Source organism: Miscanthus floridulus, chromosome 12 (assembly GCF_019320115.1).
Source record: "Miscanthus floridulus cultivar M001 chromosome 12, ASM1932011v1, whole genome shotgun sequence".
Classification (NCBI taxonomy): Eukaryota; Viridiplantae; Streptophyta; class Magnoliopsida; order Poales; family Poaceae; genus Miscanthus; species Miscanthus floridulus.
The window spans coordinates 49645053-49664030 of record NC_089591.1 but is presented as its reverse complement, the minus strand read 5'-3'; the positions used below and the strand labels follow the sequence as shown (position 1 = coordinate 49664030).

The following is an 18978-nucleotide window of genomic DNA, read 5'->3' as shown; positions in this document are numbered from 1 at the left end:
CACTCACAAATGTACGGTCGACGGCATATTATCAGACAAACATACCGATCCAGTAGCTATGCTGAGGCTGGTAAGCATTTTATCTGAGGATATTCCGCTACTCCGTAGTTATGACATGTACGGTTCGTTCACAAATCACCTACATATCAGACAATCGTCTTAATCTAAAAAAAATCAGACAATCATGATGCTTATTGCAGTAGCAATGCTTCACAGGTTAAGATACATGAGTGAACGGCAGTCATGTACACTAGGATGGACATATGACCAGGGAAAGGCTGCAGGATTATTGATTCAACATGGTGGAGGTACTTGTGTTCCAGAATTCGTCATCGTGCTTGCAAAGATGATACTTCCAGGCGTAGGCTGCAAGACGAGATTCGGTTCAAATTTCAAGACCAGAAAGACACCTATACTCCCATGAATAACCCATCAAAGGATTCACTATCAATTTGCAGATGTAATGCTTAGTTCCAGGCCAAAATATGGCATACTGATGATAAGAAACAAATTTGGCAGTTTCTGCTGATCAAACTGTTGATAATAAAAAGACTGGAATCGATGCTAACCCAAAATCATGAACTAGACTTGGTGAGAATAGGTAAACTACTAACAAGAAATGTGTTACGGACTCAGCAAGGTACCAAGTTATATTATGGTTTTCAAACCATAGTTATGGTCATCCAACAGCTCTAGTTGAATTTAGTCTTGTCTTAACCAGTTCAAATTACTCGAAAAATGCAAGTTCCAGGTTAAGATTGCCATTCTTCAGAAGTTAATAAATGATAAATGAAACAGTATTGGGTGTATTCAGTGTCGCATGACTAGTGTAGTACTGCTCAATAAGTAAAATCTGCCAAGGAGGAAACAAGTTATCACCTTTTTTTCAAACGCAAACAAGTTATCACCTTCTAGCCAAAAGCATAAGGGTCGTCAGCATATGGATTCAAGGAACCCTCAGAGAATAATTCACCAAGGTTTGCAGGATGTGCACGGGATCCTGTAGGAACCTGCAGGATGCAGCACATCATAACTGTCAGTGTTGCAAAAATACACAATGTATAGGAAATAATTATGTCTTGATTAGTTGCCCTTAAAAACTTTCTAATTCAACTCCGTTACATGATGAAACACAACACAGAGCAGAGGTTACTTTGGTTCGATTCAGATGCATTTACTCCATCAGCAATCATAGGCAAAGTAGGAAAACAAGTAGAATTTAGCAGTCATGTAATGATAAATAAAAACAAAAAAAACAGTATGGAAGGAAGCTCATCAAAATACAGTCTCCTTTGGAAGTATCATGCTTACCACATCTTGAGAAATTGTTAGCTATGTCGTATGATGTCAATTATGAATGTGCTTATGTCACAAACTTTAATAGAAATAGCAATTATAGGAAATTACAAACAACATATGGACCATAGATTAGAAAAAACTAAAGTTCAAAAAGGATTTCTAAATTTGATTAGAACTCAACAATTGTACATAAAGCATTGATCTAACAGAACATAATAAGGTTCACTGAAAAATATTTTTTGTGGATTCTTTTATGTAAGAATGTGAATAGAAAATAAGAAAATAGTCACCCTGCAGAACCATCACACCTTTTTTATTTTTGTAACATCTTTGTCAGCAGTATTATGCAAAGACTTCTGAGTGTTCGGTTCCTAAAAAATATGATAGAAAACATGGATGAAACAGATAGCTAGTAAAATGCATAGAAAATGTAAAGAATGCAGTAAAAGTTCATACACCAAACATGACAGTGCTCCTAGTTTTCCTGCGCTTTGTGATTCTTCCATTTGCTGTCTCAACTTCATATTCATGGTGTGTTACCTATTTTAACTAAAGAAGTGAGAAACCCCACAGGATAATATAAAATTCACAAATTATTGCATTCAGGAAAACATAATCTGACCTATGCTAGCTCAAGCTACAAAAAATAAAGAAATTGCTGAAGTAATCACCTTTCTATGTTTAGGAATGTCCTGAGACACTTTGTCTACCTTTCTCAACATGTTCGAAATTGGTGATTCTAAAATCCCAGGTAAGTTTACATCCTGAAACATAGCAAAAAAAGACTTGATTCCAACTTTCTCAAATAAGTGTATTTGCACAGCCTACCACTGAAAATAATGGCATCTTACCTTCCGTTTGGTCTCCGGACTTGCCAACTGGACCTCATGTTCTTTTCTTCCATATGGATCTCTCCTCTTAATCGACGAAACAGAGTATTCCTGAAAAATCTATGCACTTCGTAAGGACTGAGTAACATGTACAAGGCATCATGACGAGCTAAATTAGAAAGGAGAATCAACTGATGTCTCACTTAAACAGGGAAAAAACAAGATAGGAATTTGGACCAGCCTTGTGCTTCCAACATGTTGAAACTTCATATGCATTTTTCTAACAATTTTCAAAAAGCACTTCGCCAAAATCTAGATGGAAAACTACCTTGCGATTTAGCATATTTCCTTAGCTATCAGACTATTTCCTTAGTAATTAAGATAGATGAACCAAAATGTTTTCTACTTCATTGATTCGTCTAAGAAATTAGTAATACCATTTAGAGAGAATTATGATCAGGATGACAAATATGAAACACAGCTACTAGTACTCCAGAAAATAGGATATACATGCATTGAATGAAGATTTTGTTCAGATATTTGCAAGCAACAAAAGTATAAGTAGGATTACAATCAAATGAAAATCACAATGTGCCAAAGCAACCCAGTGCAGAACAGGAGGGCTTGAAACCTACACTTTGTCCATAGTCCATGCATATAAAATAAATCAAAGCATATAATGAATTCAAAGAAGACAAACTGACAAAAGTGCACAGCAAACCATGCTGCAGTATGTCCATGTAAGATTTAAATTCAGAAATGAAACTAATGGTTATATTTAATTTCTGTTTGAATTAATGATTGCATGGCCAAATTGAAAATTAAAATAACATATTCTTTCATTAGTAGTGCTACTGGACCATATGTGCATTCCAAACATGATACTACTTTAACAATTATGGATGCTTTACACTTGCTTTTCCAAACAACATGAACTAAAAAGCATCGAAGGGTGTAAAACAGCATTGCAATCCAATCAGAATAAGGCCCAATTAATTGCATATGAAATAACAGGCCACAAAGGTGTAGAGCCATAGTAGTGTAATACCATTAAGTTATTTTGTCAATTTGATTCTCTCGGTAGGGGCAGAACACTATGTTAGAAATGCGGAACCTAGAAAAAAATATTTTCTGATTAATGTAGAACCTACAAAAAACTATTTGCACAAGGTATCCATTCCGTGAGACAATTGACCTTACTTAGTGAGAACATATTGACTACATAATTATGTTCAAGGCTTAGCATGCTATGCAATCAATACACTAAAACAAACATTGAATGCATGTGACATGTACATCACTTAGTTATGAACGTATCCAAACTTGGTGAGTAGACAGAACCTTCTTAGAGTTCACTTCTTGATCAACTTGTTGACTTTCTCCCATTACTTTCCACTGTAATTGTAATAATGCTCTTTGCTTCTCCTCCTGCACCATAGAATGCTTTAAGTATTTACTAAAGTGACTATCTTCAAAAGTCAAAACGACGAAAATACCAATCAGGCAATCACCACCTTGGACTTCTGAAGCTCCAGTTCCTCCTGCATCCTCTGGCATTCTTCATCATGATGCATCCTTAGTGATTTTATTTGAAGTTCATGCTCTTTTCTGAGCAATGACAGCCTCTGCATATTTATACAGATTTCATCAGTCTGGAAAACTTCCATGATCAAAGCTTGTTGCAGAATTTGTTACTGACCTCCCTCAATTCATTCTCAGCCTGGGACTGAATGCGCTGCAGTTCTTCTTTGTGATGAGCCTGGAGAATTGACTCTTTATGCTCATTATCCTGCTGAATTCTCGCCACCTGAATATCAGCAAATCAACCTTCATGGTCATTTCAGGGGGGGAATACACACTTTTAATCAAACTAGCTACTGTGTAGCATTTAATTACATCCTATTTTTTACACCATGTAAAAAACAGTTAAATAAGACTTCTTAAAAAAAATATTAGTATTTCACTAGTTATGCAATGTAGGTCCATAAGTTATAGCAATAACAGTTTGAAAGCCTAAAATTTTACAGGAACATAATTTTAAAATGGTTTATTGGATATCATGCTGTGGAATATCATATCTAAGCTGCTGCGAAACCAAACGGAAACCAAAGTGCTATTGGAGCCTCCAATTTTGTCAGCAGTATGCTATGAGCTGTGTGCCAGATGAATATAATGTAAATCACTAAACCCATCTTCAGTGCTCACCCTAAAGTACTAGAAATAATCTTTAAACTAATTGACCTTAGGATATTTTGGTATGGTTTTCTTTTTATCAACATGGCAAGGCCATTTAGGAACTGCAATTTGAAGAAAGGAACACCGAGGACGTCTGGTAACATTTTGATGTACTAAACCTTTTCAGCAGAGAACCCTTAAAAGAAAGTCTCCATGCAAGTCTGTATAAAAGTCCAAGCTATCAGCACCTTAACGCATTGGCTTACTTTGTCCAACTATTTCAGCACCAACATTTTGCATCATTCCATGTCATAACTCATAACACATGCACTAAGTCTTAAGGAAGAGTAAACTTAATTGCTTAAAATGAAGAAAACCAAACTCGTTCAACTTACCATTGTGCCATGTTCCTCCTTAAGGCAAATCAAATACCTCTCAGAATCATGCTTGTTCTGTGATATCTTTTCGTTGCATTTGTTTTCAATTTCCCTTATGAGCTTTTCTGCCTGAATTTCCAAACATTCATAAAAATTATGGCATAAGAATAACTTGAGTATTCTAGACATCTAGCACAAATAATTTCTGAAATAGAAGCTAACTTACCTTTTCTTTTTCGGCATTAGTAATTTCTATCTTTTCAAGTTCATATTTCTTACGGATTTCATTGATCGCCTGTAAATTTCATTTGCAAAACTGTAACTTATTTGCGATCCAGAAGCCAAAGTACTCCGCAACTAATAGAAATGTAATACCTGGTCATTTTTGAGAGATAGCTCTTCCAAATGCTTGGATAGCTCTATCTTTTCACCTTCAAGCATGAGATCATACTGTTTTTTTGCCTCACTAAGTTGGCACTCTGTTGCAGAAAGTGATGCTTCGACCTGGGCATTGGATTCAAAAGGCTGTGTTAAGTACTTATGTTATCTATAAACCATCACATTATGATATTTAAAAGATCTAAAAAAACACAAACCTGTAATTTCTGGTCCTCCAAAATCTTCTCTCTTTCTACAGAACAACGATAGAGTTGCTCCTTCTCATCCAGAACACTGCGAAGCTGGTTGATCTGATTCTCAAGTGTATTAACCTGCTGGTCACGCTTAGTTATCTCTCCTTGCAGAGATTCAGCATTATTAGACTTCTCTTCCATAATGGATTGCACTTGGCCTAGAAGCTCCTGATTATCTGATTCTAGCTTCAAAATCTTTTGAAGCAACTCTTGCTGCATATACAATATCATGAGTAAGGAAGCTTACACATCATCAATATTTTTTCAATAGCAAATGAATTTGTAACAGGGCCAGATAGTTGACAAACCTTGTGATTTTCAGCAAGGGTAGAATCTTCTAGCAACTTTTGAATTCTCCCTTGTAGTTCAGAAGCTAATTTTTCTAACTGATTGATGTTGGAGGCAGAAACTTCAGCTTCAGACTCTAATCTTCTGATCTTATCTTCAGCCACTTGGCATTCCTCAACATGTTGAACCATAACAATTTCTTGAGTTCTCTGAAACTCTATGAGTCTGGACTTCAGTTCTTCAATTTCAGTTTTCAGAGCATTGTTTTCTGACGTCAAATCTACATACTGGCTTTGGAGATGTTCAAAATTATCCTTAGAAGATCTTGTCATTAGCATTTTCTCCTCTTGGGCCATTTCATAGAACCTTTCAAATGAAGAAATCAGCCTAGACACATGACTTGACACAGAGGCATGCTCTTTATCTAGCTCAGTTACTTTAACCATGAAGCTGCTAAGCAATTCCCTAAGATCCTTATTGTCCTGGCATAGTTTTTCAATTTCCAGAATGTGTCCCTTATTCATAAGCTCCAAGCTGTTCTTTTCACTTTCACTGCTTGCTAGGTTTCCTTTCAGGTTGGTACAAACATCATCTTTTAGTTTCAGCTCTTGCTCCATGCATTGCAAGCGGGAGTCAAGACATATCAAGCGGGATTTATTTTCCTCAACTGAACCCTCCAACTGCTTGATGAGGGAATCTGCATATATAAGTTAAGTTATATTATTCAGGTTAATACTGTTGCATGTTAGGCACACCTCAAAGTGGAAACCACTGGATGAAATATCGTATTCCATTTCCTCAAACTCCCACCACAGTTTGGGAATGAAACAAGTGGGATATTAAAATGAATAGAAAAAGGAACCAAAGAAGTCAGCAATTTTATGGACTTATTCATCACATTTCTACTTTTCTACTACTTGCCCATTCCCAGCTACTTTGTTCCTGTATCCTATTGATGCAGTTTAATTATATGACCAATACCAATTCTGACACATCATTTGTTACAGAAAATTTAACTTATACCTTTTTCCTTTATCGTAGTATCATTTGAATACAGTCGTTCCTTGTAACTTTGATCCATCTCTTCTTTCTCTTGTTTGATCTGCAACATCTCCTGTCGCCCTAAAATTAACAGGACAAGAGACTTTATTGTCACATTATTTCAGAAACACTTAGAACATTGCAGATTATTGTTTACTCAGATATTAATGTATCATTTTTTTTTCTCGAACACGCAGGAGAGCTGTGTATCATTGTATTAATAGAAGAAGAGAGTCATACATAGACCCAAACCCACACACACACACTAGTACATGGAAACTAAATCACCGGTTAAAACAAAAGGACGACCCAACAACTACAGCAGCCCATTAGGCTGCTCCTCCGGCAGTGAGAAGGGAGATCCCTTTTGCCCTGCCAGGCTCCACCAATGGGCCTCTTCCCTTGCCAAAGCCAGAACCATATTAACATTTGGGGTTGCACCATTGAAAACACAGTCATTTCTATGCCGCCAAATGCTCCAGGCTCCAAGAATGACTAGAGAATTCAGACCCTTCCTCAGATCTCCACTAGCAGCATTATCAACTTTTCTCCACCATTCATCAAAGGAATGATCAGAAGGTTGTGGAGCAAGTGATGCAACGCCAAAATGTGACAGGAGGGAGAACCAATATTAATGTATCATATCAGTGTACCCAGAGGTACAGAACATATGCACAGTTATAGTATAAGGTTACTAAGTTGTTGATTCTAAACAGATCTCCATTAACTTGTGCTGGTTGTGGATTGTTCATAGACCGACCAACCTGAAATTATCTTTTGTTCTGCATCCTCCAGTTTTGTTGATAAATCACGCAACAGGCAGTTGAATGCATCCAGATCTTTGGAATTCTTCCCAAGCATCTCCTCAAAAAACTTCTTATCTTCCTCAGCTGTAGGTGTATTGTTTCACCAGTGACCAGTCAGATTTGAACAACAGTTGGGCAAAGTAAATGTCACCATAACTTACCTTGTTCTGTCTGACTAGCTAGCTGCTGCAGTGTTTCAGTCAGTTGATCACACAAGGTCTTTGTTGAGGAGAGTTTCGAATCTAATCCCTGCCAGAGCTTCGAATCTTCAGTCTGCTTCACCTTAAGCTTTGCATTTTCATTCACAGCTTGTTGAAGTTTTCCCTCTAAAAGGTTTATCTGTTCTGTTGCTCTTCTCAATTTGACATGCTGAATTCATATAAAACGATATGCATCAGTAATAAGAAATCCTGACGAAGACCAAAATAATAGTTGGTGTTGAAAAACAATGATACATGCCTATAAACTCACTTCACACTTGAGCCAATTTAACCTATTGCACCAGAACATTTGCAACACGAAAGGTAACTGAACAATGCCATATACTGTGTCACTCTGAATTTAATAGCACTATCCGCACCAAACAGATGTTTCTTATTAAAATACATAATAGATTCCTAAGAGGCAATGTCTCTTGTCTAGTTAAGTTCAGGATCAGCACAAAAGAAGAACATACAGAACAAAACAGTGACAAATGGGAAGGTGGACTTCCCAGATTTTGCAAGTGAGCAATGTTCAGAGCTCTTTCAGAGGAAAAGTATGAATTCAAAGGGTACATGCATCCAGAAAATTATTAGAGTGATCCTTTTTTTACACAAATGAGAGTGACTCCAGTGATACTGAAAAGGCACAACATCCAATTCCAACATACCAAGGGTCAAATTACTCAATACAAAATATATATGTAACTTTCAGGGAAATAAACAAGGGAAACACTGCAAAGAGAAAGTAAAATCACGAGCTGCAGACTAGCTATAGAGGGTGCAGACATCGACTTCAAACAACCAGGGTAAATTTCAGGAATGATTCCAATTTATGCAATCGAATCATACGAGCTATATATTGAGCAAGTAAAGTTCCACCATAAGGCAAAAACGTTGCAAAATGTTGAGAAATCATACCGCCATTTCTAGATCAGTCTTCACTGAAGCCTGCTCCTTGACCAGTTTCTCTGCAACCAAACAAAAAATTCCAAGAGAAAACATCAGTAATGACACATAGATTAATATAGCTTGTCAAACCAAAGTGGAGGCAAAAACGAAATCAGAACCTGCTGTGATCTTAAGATTGGCGAAGCTCCCGTACGAAGTACCCCCGGTATCCGGGGAGGGCCTGAGGTTTGCGGCCTTCATGGCCGTCGAGGCGGATCCAGCGAGGGATCGGAACCCCTCGAGGCTCCTAAACCCCGATAGCTTCTGCATCCTGTCAACGGTGGCGGACCCAATACGAGGACATGGGTGAAAAGTTAGTAGGCATCAAATAGCCAAATAGCTTAGGGTTTGGGTGCTCGGTTTCGCACAATCGCACGGCAGGAAGGGACGAGAAGGGGTGGGAATACCTGATGGGTGCTCGTCGCCGGAGAAGAGACCGACGAAGGCCTCGGCACCTGGCGTAGGGCGGCGGCGGTAGCCCACACCCAGTCGTCGCAGAGAGAGAGAGAGAGAGAGAGAGAGAGAGAGAGAGAGAGAGAGCACCGAGCACGCGGGTGATGGTGAATCGTGAATGGGGATGCGTGGGGAGCAAGCGAGCAAGCGCGCGCGCACGCGCACGCGGGGTGAAGTTAAACGAATGCGGCGCGCGGCGGACGGCGGCAGTACAGTCGGTTGTTCGGCCCAGGCAGAGTGCCAGCACAGCACGCGGGCCTTCTCCTGGGCCGTTCTTTTTCACTTTTTTTTTGCAATTTCTCTTTTTCGTATTTCTTTCTTTTTTTTCCTTCTTTATTATTCTTTCCGTGGGCGTTACGTTGCCAATGGTCAGCGAAACATTTTGGTTTCAAATAATTGAAACAATAATAATATTTATTAGCACATTAGATAAACAAATTGGTATAAAAAAACTAACTAGTATAATTAATAACCTTTAGGCCTTGTTTAGATCCTTGTAATTGAATTCATTTAATCATAATTTAGCCACATATTAATTAAGCTAATATGTTGTATATGGATTATATTTGTATATTATTATTGGCTATACGAGAGAGATACTTATGTGTTGCATTTCTGTCGTAGGGGAACGAGTTAAAGAGCGTGTTATAAGTTGCAAAGTAGAAATATAGAATGGTGATTTATAGAATCAATTTTCATCTCCCACCCTATAAATTTAAGATAGAATTATACATGGACTTTGAAAAGTGGTGGAATGTCAACTTCCAAACCAAATAGCCTAATTTATTAAGTAAATTTTAATTCCTCCAAATGAAAGGATCTGAACGGCCCTTAAGAATAAAGACTTATCACCAACCAAAACACATGTCTCACTGTAACGGTAAAGTTACATTTTATTCGGAACTGATTGCTAGCCCTCTCCTATTTCTTACTAGATTTGACATGGTAGACCTTTATTGTGTTCTTTCCAAACTCCATTCTCTTGCCGAACTTAGTGCCTGTTTGGATCCCCTTCTTTAACTTTAGAGCTCTAAAAACTTTAGAACATTTTAACTCACTTTTGATATCTAAAGCTCTAATGTGAGGTGAGCTAGAGTTTAGAGCTAACTTTAAACCACCTATTTGGAGATTTTAGCTCTAAAGTTTAAAACAGGGGATCCAAACAGGCCCTTAAGAGTTGGACGCATGATTTGTCATAAAAGGCGTACTTCCTCTATTTAAAAAAATGTCGTCTAGGATTTTGTATTGGTCAATTTTTTTTAAAAAAATGATTATGTTAATAGAAAATATTAGTAACGTTTATATCTTCAGATAAGTTTATTATAAAGTATATTCAATGGTTAGTTTAATAATACGTATTATGCATCATAATATTAATAATCCATTATATATATGGTCAAATTTAAAAACAACTTCTTTAAAAAAAGAAAAAAAAATGAGAACGTCGAAACTAAGAGTAACTTCAAAAGTCATTTTATATCATTACCTAGATTTTAGCAAAAAAAAAAACATCAAACAACTTCTGTACATCATCTATTCTATATTTCTTGCTAAACAAAGATACAGTGTGGGGTTGATTTTGTTGAATGCATACAAGATATAGATAAGCTGTTGGAGGACGAAAAGATATGGAGAGCGATTTTTGTTCAAATGGCTCTCCAAGTGATGGCTTAGACCCTGTGTTGAATCTCATGACTAAACTTTAGACCATTTAACTTTTAAGAAATGTTGTCTAAAGTTTAGCCAACTTTACAAAACTTTACCGCTCAAGTGACTAAAATGGTCTAAAATTTTAGTCTTTAATTTTTTCTAACTAAGTCTTAGACCATAAGATCTAAAACATGCGTTTAAAATGTCTCTTCAAGATGCTAGTTAGCCACCGTAACCAGCAGACACGAAACCTCTTGTTATGATGTACTTTTTCTGCTCCTTTTTAAGTGTTATCATGGTATTTGTGCTGGCAAAATTTTTCCAAATTTGTTAGATTTATAAAATATATCAGTAATATTTATATTTCCAAATAAGTTTACTTTATATATATATATATATGAAGAAAGTTAAGTATGTTTGATTTCTTGGAAGGTGGGGAACCACATTTAGAACATGTTAAAATACATATGACTAGTTATTAGTTGAGCTAAAAATTATTTTACATTAGCTGTTATTGGCTAACAAATAGTTGAAGACTTGTCTAAAAAATTAATCCACCTATTAGTCCTTCTATTTAGATGTATTAGAGTTAATTTAAATTAATTTTTAGCTAGCTACTCAATGCAATCAGGCCCTGAAGAAGGGATGCAGGGAGTAGTTGCATGACGATGAATTCCTAAGACCACAGCAGCCACAAAAACCGCTCAGATCTGCGGTAGAAAGAGAGTAAAGAAATACTGATAGGCGGGTCCCGCAGATCCAGTGAAATGCTTGCCCACGAACAGAAACAGGCAAGAACCACCAAAGGCGAGGCCGATCTAAATCAAGCGAGTCCTCCCGTTTCATCGCCCGCGAAAAAGGCGAGAAATCCCCAACGGAAGGAGCAGCAGCGCCAGTGCTAGTAGCAGAAGCAGAAGCAGCAGCAGCGATTACTTCCTCAATCCTCGTACCTTTCGCCGCGCTCGCCCACTCGGATCGAAACCCCTAGGGTTTCACATCGGCCTCCCGCCACTTCCTATCCCCCCCCCTCCCTCCGCCGCGCGCGCGCGCGGCGAGCCACCAAACCCTAGGACGGCAAATCCGGTGCGATCGCCCACGGTGGAGGCCTCGTCGGCTGCCGAGAGGAGCCGCTCAGGGCTCGGGTCAGGGTTCCGGTACCTCGCCGGCGCCGCCTCTGGGTGGTGGGACCGGTGGATGGTCATGGGAGCCAGCGGCTCCAAGCTTGAGAAGGCCCTCGGTGACCAGTTCCCGGAAGGCGAGCGCTACTTCGGCCTCGAGAACTTCGGCAACACCTGCTACTGCAACAGTGTCCTTCAGGTATGGATACGTGCCAACAGCTAGTAGATTTGATGCTTGGTTATGCTTGGCTTGATACTGGTAAGCGCGGTAGTGTGGTGAAACGGCCTGGTTGGTGCTTTTATTTATCTGTTTAGGCGGCAGGTGTGTATATGCTAGATATTATGCTGTTCTAGCACTTGCTTGCCAGATTCGAGATATGCGTTTGTAGTGTGATGTGTGTGCTGATATGATTAAAATCCTTTGACAAAATCAATCGAAACTGTTTGTATAGTAGTTGCTCAATGCATTCGATATTGTGCTACTGTAATGTAACATATGTGCTGATATGAGAAGTCCTTTGGTAATGTGAGTCCAAACTGTTCTGAGCTGCCTGACATATGATTTTTTGGTTATGCTAACTCTGTACCATCATTATTAGCTTCATAGCCTAATGAAGTATATATATAAGAAGTTACGAACGCATAGATATCCATCATTTTGAACACTTGCCATTGTAGCATGCTTACAGACTACGGCCAGTAGCACAGTACTTGTAGTTGGGATGTAAGCGCAATCCTCTTGCATCTCAGGACCACCCATTTATATGATAGCTCTAAAATCCATAGGTTTGAAAATTTTAATCTGGCTGTGGCATGTAACTGAAATATTTAACAAGAGGTGTTTTTCTCCCCCGCGTTTTTTTTGACAGATTTAGAATCTTCATGCAAAGACTGCTTTGCAATTAGGGGTGTCTAGATAATGCCTGCATGTATCCGTTTCTTAGTTGAAAACTGCCACTCTGGAAATTAATTGCTTCTGACTTTCCGTGATTCACTTGCCTTGATTATTTAATGTTACCTCTGGTCTAGATCTCCTTGAGCATGAACCCAAACCATTTGCACCAGGTTGTCGAGCTAGAAGAGCGACTTGAATACCTAAGTTGGAATATGTCATCTACTCAAGTCATTTAATCAAAACTTTGTTTTGAAAACCTGTCTACATCTTCTTATAGCATATTAAGTAGCCAGTAATTCACAGGGTTTCCTTTTCTTAGTGGCCAAATTGCCTATATACCACTCACAGAACTGTTTTGCAAACATACGACTTCCTATATCTGGATTACTATTTTAGCATTAGACCACCTCCCTTTTCACCCATCCCTCTTGCATCATCTTCCTTCTCTCTGGTCATTCTTGCCCTCCTGAACCCACTCCTGCAGGCCTTGATACCATGGGGAATACCATGCCCTTCCGCTGGTACCACCCCAGCTTCTTCCCCACACCTTTTGCCACTCCTCGCCACTGCCGCACCACAGCAACTCATCAATTCAAGTGTCTCCTAGGAGTCAGAGTACAGCGCATCATGAAGGCTATGCTTCGGCTGCTGGTTCAAGCTTCCAACCTTCCACTGTATGGGGCGGTGGCTTCGTTGGGGATGGCCAGATTTGGCAGTGGCGGCTGCAGGAGGCTTGGATCTGGTTGGGAGGCACTGGTGTTGGGATGAGGTCTGACACTGGCAGGCTTGGGGCGAGAAGGATAAATGCTCCATGCAGGAGAAGTGTTGGGAAAGACGAGGAGAGATGAAGGCAGTGTTGATTGGATTTTCGATCTATTCTGTCCTTTCGATCTTCAATCGGTCAATCCTATATATAGGAATGTGGTACGATGGAGCAAAAGGTGAAAGTAAGTAGTGGTAAAATAGAATCCAGTATAGGAAGGAGTATTATGTTGTATGAGAGCAATTTTTCTTCCATTATGTTGTATGAGAGCAATTTTTCTTTCTTAATACAAGTATTAGATGCTGAGGTAGGCAGCTATCTGCAGTTCACTGTCTTTGTCCGCTTTAGAATATTTGCATTCTTTGCTTCGGTTCCTGAACATACACCAATTTGTCTTTGGTGAAAGTTTTTTTTATGTTGATAATTTGCAAGTAGCCTACCCCAACTTGCTTGTTACTAAAAGGCTTTGTTGTTGCCGTTGATAATTTGCATGTAAGTAGTATGAGATATCCTTGAGTTAGTGGGTTTCCTGTTGTCTTTTAATTGGACAAATTTTAGCAAATTGCTAGCTGTCTGGAGCAAGCAGTGAAATCAATGAACCAATTAGGTTTCGAGTTTCGTTCTTCTGTAGTTTAACAGTACATTGCAACAACTAGCTAGGCTTGTGATAACTAACAAATTATTCCCATGGAGTTAATGCCATTGGATAAGATGTTTTGCTTACGAGTTACAAGCATTCAATATTTGTTCACTACATGAAGAAAGCCAATAGCAACCAATCCTGTTGTTTCCCCCATTTGCTGTGTTCACTTTGTCAAATTCTCCCGCTGCACCAGCACCATTGTGTTCTGTGTTCAGCGTAAAAACTAAGAGATGATAATTAATGTGTATTGCAATTTGCAATTGCTGTCTTGAGATGATCCAAGACCAGGTAGATCAGTGTAACATAACTTTGTCTAATGGTCAATACTTTCTACTTCTCATATGCTAGCTCAGTGCAAAATATTGTATTTAGTATGGTATAATTTCTGTCAAATGCATTTTTTTCATAAATCTGACACTGATACTCTTGTTTCAGGCACTTTATTTTTGCATTCCATTCAGGGAGCAGTTACTGGAATATTATGCAAATAACAAAACTCCAGGTGATGCTGAGGAAAATCTTTTGACTTGTTTGGCCGACCTTTTTATGCAGGTAACATGTAGATAGGATTATACCAAATGATATAAATGACTCTAAATGTTATTACTTTGTAAAAATGAGCATAGAGTGTCGTAATTTGTTGGTAAAATTTGACTTTTTTTGGGTATCACTTAGACTAGAGGTTGAAACGATGATTCCATAGGTTGGCAGCTGTAGTGCTATATCTGGGTTTCATGTGGTACAACTGTACAATTGTACAAAGAATGTCTATTTTGTCTTGCTTTGAGGTGACGATAGTTGTGTAGAGTTTACCCGCTTGGCACTGTAAATGAAATAAATCCTTCTCATTTTCTATATATATTTATATGAGCTTATTAATTATTGTTATTGGCAGATACCTTTTTGGCTTTAACACATTAATATTTTGAAAATCTCCAATTATCTGGCCCTTTCCTGATAGGATATATGCTGCATTCCTGCTTACTAACTTTTGTTAGCTGCATTGAAGTTCTAACATGTGCAGTGTCCTAGCTGTATATGTATAGCTTTCTTTGGATGACACTGCCAATAGAGGTCCATTCATGGATATGTAGTTCTTTGCTTGGCACTCCATGTTCCTTATGCTGTTTAATATATTTAGGTGTTGGGCAATTAGTTTTGGTTCCTACTAAAAGTGATATAATAGTATAATACTCATATAAGCTGAAAACCCATATTCTGCTAAATCATATTTTTTAGTTGTTCACAGAGCGGGAGCTCTCTGCACTTGGTACGCCCTTTTTTTATTTTAAGAGTTGAAACCCCCTGTTAGTGTTGATTTTGCTATAGGCCTATCGCTACATATTATATGCATCTGTTGAATTTCGTGCAACATACCCACTCATGGATGCATCATGCATGCACATGTGGCATGCTTGGATAGCATCACCACTTGGCATTTGAATAATGAATCTCATGCCAAGTCGTACTTAATGTGAGCTTGGTGCCTGTGGCTATAAAATATTTATTGTACTGTCTCTTGCTTTGCTATTGGTTGTTGGACAACTTGCTTAAGGTAATGGGTGCTGTTCTACTGTTAATTACCGGACATATAATCAATGTTATCAAATCGTCTGATTGATCCTAGTCGCCATGGCACCGACCAGCCCGACTAATCGCAGTGCATAACTGATTGCTATGGCACCTATCAGCCTGACTAATCAAGATTAGTCGGATGACTTGTTAACATTGCATATAATATGATCCTGATGTCATTTAAATTTGTATGGTAAAGGTCTTTGACTTGACATCTTTGTTGTCAATGCATTGTTTCACTTCATCCTTGTGTATCAGTGTTACTGCATGATATTGAAATTTTCCACCATAAAGAATGAAGAGGTGCTCATTGTGTATCATGTAGATAAGCCAAGCAAAGAAAAAGACCGGTGTTATTGCTCCAAAACGTTTTGTTCAGAGAGTGAAGAAACAGAATGAGTTGTTTCGCAGCTACATGCACCAGGTAATTCTCACCATGTTATAGCAATGTATTTCATCTGATCTACTGTAGTATGGTAGTCTCACTGTGTTGGATTGACACAGTAACAAACTGTATAGCAATATTTACTTTAGCTTTAAGTAATGGATATGAGTTATTTGTAGTGTAGTGCTGCATGTGTTCTCATGTGCGATGTGCCCACATTTTTCTGCTATTGTAGAAATGTTTTAATTATTATGGTAGCTTCAAAAGCAGTTATTTCAGGAATGAATTAGTTTTTATGGTAGCTCCAAAACAGCCACTTCTCTTGACTAAAATGTCTCCATGGTTCTTTGTAGGATGCACATGAGTTCTTAAATTTCCTTTTGAATGAACTTGTTGATATTCTGGAAAAAGAGTCAAGTGCTGCTAAGGATTCGCCCCAATTGTCATCTCCTGAAAAAGCTCCAAATGGCCCAGTTCAACCTTTAGCCAATGGAGTTAAAAAAGAACCACCAGTTACTCTGGTCCATAAAAATTTCCAGGTGACTGAACTAATTGAAAAGTGCCTTGTGTATCTTTTCTTCTAGATTCAAGTTATCATCATCTTTACATGCATAAAACTTTGCAGGGCTTATTGACCAACGAAACAAGATGCTTAAGATGTGAAACAGTAACTGCAAGGGATGAAACATTTCTTGATCTTAGTGTTGACATTGAACAAAATAGTTCTATCACAAGCTGCCTGAAAAATTTCTGTTCTACAGAGACTTTAAATGCAGAGGATAAATTCTTCTGCGACAAATGCTGCAGGTAACTATACCATGTTTCCCTTGGGTTGTATTTATTTGTCATCATCATCAGCATTCTTTGCTTTAGAATTATGTCAATTTTACTGGTCATTGTCATCCTACATGGTGGGGGCACTTTGTTTTGGTAGATCTCCGCGACAGCATAAAGCCCTGACCCCTGAGTAACCTTGGTTCCCTCATACCGTTGTTGGACCCAATTTATGCTGTAGATTTTGAAAAATATCATGCTGTAGCTACCTTATGGAAGGGACCATCATCTTGACTTTAGTTTTTTGTTACTGCTGAACTCCATTATTTGGTCGCATTCCAGTTTGCAAGAAGCACAGAAGAGAATGAAGATCAAGAAGGCTCCCCACATATTGGTGATCCATCTAAAGCGTTTCAAGTACATTGAGCAGCTTGGCCGGTATAAGAAGCTTTCATACCGGGTTGTATTCCCCATGGAACTGAAGCTCAGTAATACATCCGACGACGTAGACACTGAGTACTCCCTCTTTGCTGTTGTGGTCCATGTCGGAAGTGGCCCCAACCATGGGCATTATGTAAGCCTTGTCAAAAGCCACAACCACTGGTTGTTCTTCGACGACGAAAATGTCGAGATGGTTGAAGAGCAGACCCTACAAACATTCTTCGGTTCCTCACATGAATACTCAGGCAACACAGACCATGGGTACATCTTGTTTTACGAGGGGCTTGGTGGGAAGAGTTAGATTGGTTTATTCACCTTCCCTGTTCCTTTTCTCCTTTTTTCTCTTTGGAGCTTGCAAGTTCACTCTTGTACCTACACAGCTACTATTTCATTACCTCCATGGAATCGAAGAGGTTGTATGAGGTGAGGACGCCAGATTTTGGGTGGTTTCAGTGTACAGGGGATAATGGAATCTAGCTCCCAACGATGAAATAAGGTGTAATTTTTAAGTTCGCCTGACCAGTTTCTTCTCAGGGCTAACATCTTTTGTTAAAGAGTGGGACTTTACTATTGGGCACACTGTACATCAATTCTAGTTCATAACTTTGAATGCATTTACCAGCTCTGATCCATGTACACGCTGGAATCATGTGGCATGTTTGTTTTTCTTTTTTTCAGTTTATCGTGCAGTGGATTCATGTACTGTATTTTCTACTAAAAGCCTCCAATGATTCGCCCTTCAGAGGAGACTTGCTTCTCCTTTGAAATTCTGTGTAATAGCTTGCATTTGTCGTCAATGTGCTAAAATATACATCTCGATTCGACTTTCGGGTGAGGTGTGAGCGTGTGGTGACCAGTGATGCCAGGCACTAGTGTTTAGTGTTTTGATTCTGTGCTTCTCTTTCTCAATACTGATGGACTGGCGAATCCATGCGGGCGCAGTGCTGGCAAGCTGAGCGCGCCCCGTTTCACAGTCGCCCGTCGGCAGCCGCGTCGCGCGGTTTGCAGCAGAGCCACCGGCAGGAAGTTTCAGGCTCAACGGCTCAACGCAGTCGGGCGGCCTCGATAGTCGACAGTGACAGACGCACCTATCTGTACTCTGTAGCGAGAGTGACCAGCCAAGACGAGCTGTAGCATTCGCGCCCACTGTTGATTGCCTGCCGCTGCATATCTTCAGGAACGCTGACAACGGCATGAGGGAAGGCAGCGGTAGAGCATCACGTGGCGGCAGCTCTGAGCTCTCACTGTCAATCGATGTGATCTAGCCAGTGCCGTCTGGCTGGCCTCTCCGCTGCGCCAATGGGGCATGCATCTCAAGGCTCAGGGGAGGCCAGCTCGCCCTCGGCTCATCATCATTCATCACACCGGTAACACGGGGCTAATCATAGCTGATACAGTGCTATGGCGACGATGACGTTTCCTTGTTCAATAGTACTATGATAATTAAGGTTGACAAAACGGATCCCTTCTTTCTTTCCCCGTCAATCATCGCGCTTCTGTTTCTCGCGCCTTTCCGTATAACAAGGCTTTGCCACAATCAAGTTGATGTGCTCAAGTAATCATGATATGACGATCATGTCGTGTCGCAATGTTCTAACAACCGCCAAGATGCTTCTAGAAATAGTTGATTGACTACACCTTTCCAAGGATCGTACGACAAAAGATTTTTTTTTCGAACGTAC

The 18978-nt window shown here is 39.2% G+C and overlaps 2 protein-coding genes across 3 annotated transcripts; one reads left to right on the top strand and one right to left on the bottom strand.

Annotated features, from left to right (window-relative positions):
• Positions 1-53: 53 nt before the first annotated feature.
• LOC136495407 (synaptonemal complex protein ZEP1-like) lies at positions 54-9166 on the bottom strand. Of its 2 annotated transcripts, none has more exons than XM_066491344.1 (20): positions 9007-9166; positions 8719-8870; positions 8570-8619; positions 7610-7817; positions 7407-7532; positions 6625-6723; positions 5622-6298; positions 5278-5526; positions 5057-5185; positions 4908-4976; positions 4700-4810; positions 3829-3936; positions 3644-3754; positions 3471-3557; positions 2151-2240; positions 1971-2063; positions 1756-1839; positions 1608-1670; positions 880-1010; positions 54-366 (listed from the first exon to the last, which is right to left on the bottom strand). In XM_066491344.1, exons 2-19 carry the CDS (start codon positions 8867-8869, stop codon positions 912-914), a joined length of 2604 nt encoding a protein of 867 aa, XP_066347441.1. In that variant the 5' UTR covers position 8870; positions 9007-9166; the 3' UTR covers positions 54-366; positions 880-911. The 2 variants fall into 2 exon arrangements, with proteins under 2 accessions (XP_066347441.1, XP_066347442.1); XM_066491345.1 differs by having other exon boundaries at positions 1608-1655.
• A 2587-nt stretch (positions 9167-11753) lies between these two features.
• On the top strand, positions 11754-17928 carry LOC136495412 (ubiquitin carboxyl-terminal hydrolase 4-like). Its single transcript, XM_066491355.1, has 6 exons — positions 11754-12019; positions 14557-14673; positions 16022-16120; positions 16435-16620; positions 16707-16888; positions 17198-17928. Exons 1-6 carry the CDS (start codon positions 11897-11899, stop codon positions 17595-17597), a joined length of 1107 nt encoding a protein of 368 aa, XP_066347452.1. The 5' UTR covers positions 11754-11896; the 3' UTR covers positions 17598-17928.
• The last annotated feature ends 1050 nt before the right edge of the window (positions 17929-18978 follow it).